This window comes from Penaeus japonicus, unplaced genomic scaffold, assembly GCF_977035675.1.
Source record: "Penaeus japonicus unplaced genomic scaffold, GWHDUDI00000001_assembly GWHDUDI00000024, whole genome shotgun sequence".
NCBI lineage: Eukaryota > Metazoa > Arthropoda > Malacostraca > Decapoda > Penaeidae > Penaeus > Penaeus japonicus.
Genome location: NW_028234426.1, coordinates 35,296,661 through 35,304,160, shown reverse-complemented (window position 1 = coordinate 35,304,160; position 7,500 = coordinate 35,296,661). Strand labels below are relative to the sequence as shown.

Sequence of the window (7,500 nt, the reverse complement as noted above, 5' to 3'; positions counted from 1 at the left end):
TCCTCTTCAGTTTCACGAGGTACACCTGAAAAGCAAAACAGTAATTTAGAATCATTTAGCCTTTGAGTCACCAAATAACATAAGAAAAATATAAACTGTGTTGAACTGTTAACTTATTTTTTCATTAGAGATTTTTTAAACTGACTAAATTGAACATCGAAAAATATTGCTAATATTTTACACAATTATAACATAACATATAACAAAAGATAAATTCTTTTCTTTACTGAACTTACCTGGAGCTTTGAACTTCTTAAAGTTGTTATTGACTAATGGAAAATGTAAGATAACAGGACAGTAATGGTCAACTGGATGCTTGAACACATAACATTCTTTCACTTCTTCATTCTCATACTGTGCAACCTGAAAATAGTTTTGAAGTTTAGACAAGGATGAAGTATTATCAGATTCACTGGAAATATATTATATCCATGATCATTCATTGAGAATACTTTCATTAGTAGCTATTCAAATGTGTTGATAAGATAGGGTTGTCCTCCCAATAATAAATTTATGTTGTTCTTAAAGAGTTTAGTAATAAAAAATCACTTATAGTCTTTCACATTCTTGATCATAAAAATACTTTTTTTTAAATAATAACATATTTTCCCAACAAGATTTGCCATTTGGGAAGAAACATAAAAGAAAAAATATTTACCTGTTTTTCTATGGGTGGGAATGGAACTTTGTTTTGTATTGCCCATCTTTCTGCCAACAGAAGTTCCTTGAAGGGTTGTGATTTGTCTTCTGGCCTCTGGGAGAAGTCAAAGGAAAGATATATATCTACGGCTCTCTGTGGCCTCAAGAGCAGTGGATAGGGAGAGTTAAAAGCCAAGCCAGAATCAACGATGAACAACTTCTTGGCTTTGTTGTCTAGGGGTTCATACCTACAGCTTGCACCAAAGTTATCTGTAACAAGTAAGTGAAATAAAATTAGGAATTGACTAAAGATATCTTGCAGATGAATCAGAAGATGAAAGGCCTAGGATATGAACAGAAGATAAAAAGGAAAATTTATATTCTGCAAAAGATGAAGAACATTATGAATAAACACTATTAAAGTTGAAAAAAAGTGTATGACTGAAATAAAAAAAAATAGGGCATTCTGAATAAACCCTATTAAAGTATTATCATTCTCTTTAAAAAGAAAACAAGAGAAATCTTACCAGAATCAACTTGATCTTCCTCCTCACATTCATCTGTTGCAAAAGGAGAGATTGGGAAAGAGTGCCTCAGGGACAGTCCTCGGAAGGGGTTCAGTACCTCTCCTGCTCTTCCGGCTCGGGAGTTGAGGATGTTGGTGCCCAGCATGATATTCTGCTTCAGGCCTTCCCAAAGACCTGCCTTCTTCTCAACTCTGGTCTTTCTGAGAGTTTTTCTGAAATTAAAAGTAAGAGCATAAGTGTCTGTTACATATTTGTGTTACTAGGTTATAAAGAGATAAATGTATAATGCCCAGATACCAAGAGCTAAATATAAAATATCCATTTAAAAATAGTAAGGTAATTGGCAATCAAGGAATATGATTCTTTTAAGCAGGTAAATGAATTTCAACTTACCTCCTTTCAGCCCATACTTTCTGCCCAGGACTAGACTCGTCCTTTTCATCTGTCTTTTCCAAATCAACCTTCTTTGCTTTGCTGAGACGAGGCGTTTTGATGGCTCCCTGACGAGACAGTCTGGACGCTCCTGCTGTTTGGAATTCTGTCCTGACTCCTGGGTCACTCTCAGTGCTAAATTTGCGATTGTTGTCTCTGGAGACCTTCCTCTTCGTCAAGTCAAAACTGAAAGCTTTGGGCAAGATATCTCGGCTCTCTGATGCCTCTTCTGTGCTCTGAGATTTATTGTTACTTATGAGACTATCCATAGACTTTGCAGTTTTATTCAAACTTTTCTTGATGGTCTTCTGTTGAGGCACAGTTTTAGTGTCTGCAGATGCCACTGAATTCCTGCGGATTTCTTCCTCAGTATCAGCATCTACGCTCTTGTCAGTACCAGAGGCTGAGCCGTTATCCTGGTTGGCTGATTGTTCTGTAAGAAGAAGTCTCATCATGCTAAGCTCCTCTTCATCATCGATCTCCTTGTCATCATTTCCTTCGATGTCTTCCTCATCCTCTGTTTCTGAATCATCTCCTGAGCTGTGCAGGTCGTCGATCTTGTCTGAAAGAAAAGAGAATGTCTTTTATTTAAGGTTATTTAAGGAAACCTGAAATAAATGAGGAAATCAAAAGATAACACATGGAAAAAAAAAATAATAAGTCTTATGCATATGACTACAATCAATAACATGTATAGTTACTGCTATTCATGCCATCTAAAAAGGAATAAATAAACAAATAAAAAAGGAAGAAAGAAAAAGCCATCCTTAACACACAGAAAAACATATGGATCATAAAAACTGCTACTGCTTGAATTACATACCTTGTAAGTCATTTTCTTTCTGAGCATCCCTCATAATCTGCACTATGTCTTTCTTTCCACCTTCCATCACTAACCTCTTGATCAGGATTGTGAAAGCACTTCCCCATACACCTGTCAAGAGAAATCAGAACTTGAATAAGAAAACTCTTAATAATGAAAAGTGTATATAGAAAATGGTTCATGCATTAAAGAACATTTATATAATTGTGGAAAGTAATAAAATAATTCTTTATCTTACCTTGCAGAAAATGTAAAGGAAGTTCTTCAAAATGTTTAATCTTCTTTCCAACAATAAACTTGTTTCCAAATTCTTCAGTTTTCATAAAAGTGCCATATTTAGCAATACCAATCTCATATGGTGAAAATTCTACCCATTCCTAAAATATTACCAAAGAATAATGAAGTAAATAAAAATGATGAAGATGCATTTTATTTCATATGTAACACAAATTTCATGTCTTTTCCATATACAACTATGTAACTCTTAAAACATCATTTTGTAAATTTTTAAGACAATTAAATGCTTACCGAAAATGAGCGGCACGAGACATTCCTCTTGGCATGGAGACACGTATAAAGAGGCATGGGCACGATTCCCTGGACCAAAATTTTCTGAGTATCTGTCAACTTCTTGTGCTTTGCCTGAAATCATGTTGGATTTCATAAGATTTGATGTCATTACTTAATACAAAAAAAATTATAAATCAACAATAATAATGATAATAGTAACAATAAAGTAATATACCTATTATGGAGCTGAATCAGTTAGCTAATGAATCATCAATATAAATGCATATGTAAAAGATATCTAAAAAGATAAAGCAAATGATCCATACCCCTTTCAAAAGGACATCACCCAACAGATGCCCAAAGAAGTCTGTGAAGGAGACAGGTTGGCCTCGTTTATACTTGGCAATCATGCTGGTCACATAAGATGCTGAGTTAAGCAGCTTCCACTTCCAGTCACTTGTTACTGATTCCCGAAGCTCTTTTTGAATTTGGTCATGTGTTACGTTTGGGAATTTATCGTGGGCATATAGGGTTGAGATGTACCTGTGGAGAATAAGAATGTGAGGTAAAAACAAACTTTGTATATCTTAAGCTATACTTCTCAAAGTAGGCATTCTATTCTACTAACTTTATTCAGTATGCTAGTGGCATCTACATGAAAGAAATAATACCCATCATAATTACAAACCTCATAATCAGTTTTATATAAGCCCAGAGAGAAAACCATAGAACTATTCAAAAGGCATTCTTCATCTATGCAATACTAACCATGATGACCCAGATAGCCCTGCAATGTAGGTTGCACAGTCCAGGATTCCCGTCTCCTGCAATGCCTTCACTGCACCACTCATGCACATCATGGCTCGGAAACCTCCACCCGATCCCAGGATCCCTAAGATCGGAACCTGAGAACAAGCCAGATGCAATCAGTAACTCATTTAGAAGCCAAATATTGAGTATAATTAAAAGTTTAAGTTAAAGAATAACAGCCACAATAAGAAGGGAACCAAAAATCATGACATTTTGAGTCAGACTTTATTCTTCATCTGATGATAAAACCAAAATATTTTTCAGTTTTATTGTTTGACGAGATATCCAGTCCTGCTTGAAAAATCACCTTTAATCATTCCTTTCTTACGGTGGCTATTATATTTGATCTTTGTACACACTTGATCATATCTATAATTTTAATCAAAGAGTGCTTTGTATGTCACTGTTACACATTTAAAAGTACTCCTATCAAAAGCTATCTGATAAAATAAGGCAAAGTGTATAATCTATTTGTACCTGTTTCTCGTTGATAGGAGCCTTGGTATCTAAAAGACTCTGCATCCCCTCAAGAACTTTCCTACGGCGACTTCGCAAGAAAGTTTTTTCTGCCTGACACAGTGCCAAAGAGAACCGCAAGTCTGGCGTTTTGCTGGAGAAATAATTTTCAATTATAAAATCACATTAAATATGCTGATACTTTTCTCAGTGATCTTGAACACCACTCAGTCAAGTTTATTACACCAAATACAAATAAGAATGCGTGATAAAAATTTGACCAAATTGTAATTTGACTCAGTGCATATAACGGCTAATACTTTGTACTTTACTTTCATGAAGGGCATTTAAAGGTCTTTAATACATAATCCCTACATTTCTTAAACATACTTTTTCTGTAGTTTGAGCTCTGTGTGGACCTTAGAACCTCCAGGGAAAATGAATGTGTGTTGGACCACAACATCATTTGGCAGTTCATTGACGCAAAATGTGTCTTCCCCCAGTGTTTCATCCACAGTGTAGTTCGCATCCATTAACAGTACCTCTGCAGAACAAAATTTACAGTAAATATCTTTCCTGATTTTACACCATTATCATCAGATTATGTACAAAACTTTCTTACTCTGTCCTGTCTTAAATTTGCAAAATTCATTGACTGACTCACCTTATACAAAACAAAATAGAAAAGAATAAATCACATAAAAAGAATTGTCTGTAAAAACTAATAAAGCCTAGATACTTACTCAAAATGTGTTCTTTTACTGGATCTAAATAAAAGTGAAAGGTTTCGTCCCAAATGGGGTTTGTGCAGTTGTCGACATGACTGGTTCTCTTGGAAGAGTTTGAGCACCCGGGAATCTTCAGGATGACGTAGGGGTCTGGAGTGTCCACTGAAAACGACAAAATTATCTTAACCCATTGGTCACTGTATTAAAAAAAGGTCTGTGCAGTAGGATGGCTGTTTTACATGTCTGGCATGGTGCCATCCACGTCTATGACCGACTCTGCCTTTGCAGCAAATCATGCCATCAGCTGCTAATTGGTTAATCATGGATATACATTACAAAGCACTTATGAAAATTTAATGTGCTCATATATATATATATATATATATATATATATATATATATATATATATATATATATATATATATATATGTGTGTGTGTGTGTGTGTGTGTGTGTGTGTATGTATGTATGTATGTATGTATGTGTGTATGTATGTGTGTGTGTGTGTGTGTGTGTGTGTGTGTGTGTGTGTGTGTGTGTGTGTGTGTGTGTGTGTGTGTGTATGTTTTTTTCTTTTCTTTTCTTTTTTTCCTAGACCAGTATCATGCAAACCTACGGAAAACAGTATCCCAGGGAAGCAGAAAAAATACAAGTTGAATATATACTTACTGAAATCTTTCAATGTACTGCCTTTGGTGATAGACTCTCCTTTTTTTATTGTTATCTCGAAGTCTAGACATGATTCGTGCTCAACCTGTAAAATAAGGAATGCAAAGGAATGAATGAAAATACTTTACTCACACATACATACTTACACAAATAAACAAACACACACAAATAAACAACCACACACACACACATCCTTCTCCTATTCCTTCTCCCATCTTCTCCTTCTCTGTCTCCTTCTCCCTTTCCCACTCCCTCTACTTCTCCTTCTCCTTCTCTTCCTTTCCTTTCCTTCCCTTCCCTTCCCTTCCCCTCCCCTCCTCCCCTCCCCTCCCCTCCCCTCCCCTCCCCTCCCCTCCCCTCCCCTCCCCTCCCCTCCCCTCTCCCCTCTCTCCCTCCTCCTCCTCCTCCTCCTCCTCCTCCTCCTCCTCCTCCTCCTCCTCCTCCTCCTCCCTCCTCTCCTCTCCTCTCCTCTCCTCTCCTCTCCTCTCCTCTCCTCTCCCTCCCCTCCTCCCCTCCCCCCTCCTCCTCCTCCTCCTCCTCCCTCTCCTCCTCCTCCTCCTCCTCCTCCCTCTCCTCCTCCTCCTCCCTCCCCTCCTCCTCCTCCTCCCTCCCCTCCTCCTCCTCCTCCTCCCTCCCCCCTCCTCCTCCTCTCCTCCCCTCCCCCCTCCTCCTCCTCTCCTCCCCTCCCCCTCCTCCTCCTCTCCTCCTCCCCCCTCCCCCCTCCTCCTCCTCTCCTCCCCTCCCCCCTCCTCCTCCTCTCCTCCCCTCCCCCTCCTCCTCCCCTCCCTCTCTCTCCTTCACCTTCTCATTTTCTTTCTCTTTCTCCCTCCCCATTCCCCTCTCTATCTCTTCCTTCTCCCCCTCCCCTCTCATTCCCCCTTTCCCCTCCTCCCCTTTCCCTCCTTCTCCCTTTCTCTCTCCTTCAACCTCCCCCTCCCCCTCCCCCTTCCCCTTCCCCCTCTCCATCCCCCTCTCCCTCTCCTTCTCCCTCTCCCTCTCCTTTCCCTTCCTCCTGTGATCGTGCATCAACGTTCAGGAGTGGGTGAGCGCGTGCATGACTATACACATCAAATATCGCAAGAAATACACAATTGCAAGGTAGAGCGGAAGTTCCTGTACGTGATGAGGTGAACCGATGGAGAGCCAATTATCTTAGGGAGAAACACGCACAAAAATACAAATGCAAAGCAGATATGTACAGAGAGAGAGAGAGAGAGAGAGAGAGAGAGAGAGAGAGAGAGAGAGAGAGAGAGAGAGAGAGAGAGAGAGAGAGAGAGAGAGAGAGAGAGAGAGAGAGAGAGAGGGGGGGGGAAGAGGAAGAGGGAGAGGAGGAGGAGGAGGGAGAGGGAGAGGGAGAGGGAGAGGGAGAGAGAAAGAAAGAGAGAGAGAAAGAAAGAGAGAGAGAGAGAGAGAGAGAGAGAGAGAGAGAGAGAGAGAGAGAGAGAGAGAGAGAGAGAAGAGAGAGAGAGAAGAGAGAGAGAGAGAGACAGAGAGAGAAGAGAGAGAGAGAGAGAGAGAGAGAGAGAGAGAGAGAGAGAGAGAGAGAGAGAGAGAGAGAGAGAGAGAGAGAGAGAGAACAAACAGACGAACAAACCAATCTTGCTTACCTCGAAAACTTGAAAGGGATCGAATCTGAAACGAAACAGAAAAAAAAGTTATTTTTTGCCAGCAACAGAAAAACAAGAATATTCAAAACAAAACTGAAGATAGCTCCTTTCCTAAATATTAATTCATAATGAATTGTTTATTGTAATGTAAAAATCATAATCTTTACCCTTATTATCATCATAATCGTCATCATCATTATGATTTTCTCATCATTATTATACTTACAACACAATGATTAATAACAACAACAATAACACAACCAACAATAACATCATCAATGAACAATATAAATAAAAAA

At 38.9% G+C, this 7,500-nt stretch overlaps 1 protein-coding gene across 4 annotated transcripts in view; it reads right to left on the bottom strand.

Moving 5' to 3' along the window:
• LOC122242258 (cytosolic phospholipase A2) overlaps positions 1–7,500 on the bottom strand; it is a 75,405-nt gene that overhangs the window by 1,610 nt on the left and 66,295 nt on the right. For all 4 annotated transcript variants that reach the window (XM_086551043.1, XM_042999512.2, XM_042999516.2 and 1 more), the window contains 15 exons: positions 7,202–7,226; positions 5,595–5,679; positions 4,941–5,087; positions 4,588–4,741; positions 4,219–4,351; positions 3,700–3,836; positions 3,258–3,474; positions 2,950–3,063; positions 2,660–2,798; positions 2,422–2,532; positions 1,560–2,160; positions 1,167–1,378; positions 659–909; positions 237–363; positions 1–25 (listed from right to left, as the gene is read on the bottom strand). The exon at positions 1–25 is cut by the window's left edge and continues 1,610 nt beyond it. In XM_086551043.1, the coding sequence (XP_086407169.1) occupies positions 1–25; positions 237–363; positions 659–909; positions 1,167–1,378; positions 1,560–2,160; positions 2,422–2,532; positions 2,660–2,798; positions 2,950–3,063; positions 3,258–3,474; positions 3,700–3,836; positions 4,219–4,351; positions 4,588–4,741; positions 4,941–5,087; positions 5,595–5,679; positions 7,202–7,226 (2,478 nt within the window). The remainder of the gene's footprint in view (positions 26–236; positions 364–658; positions 910–1,166; positions 1,379–1,559; positions 2,161–2,421; positions 2,533–2,659; positions 2,799–2,949; positions 3,064–3,257; positions 3,475–3,699; positions 3,837–4,218; positions 4,352–4,587; positions 4,742–4,940; positions 5,088–5,594; positions 5,680–7,201; positions 7,227–7,500) is intronic.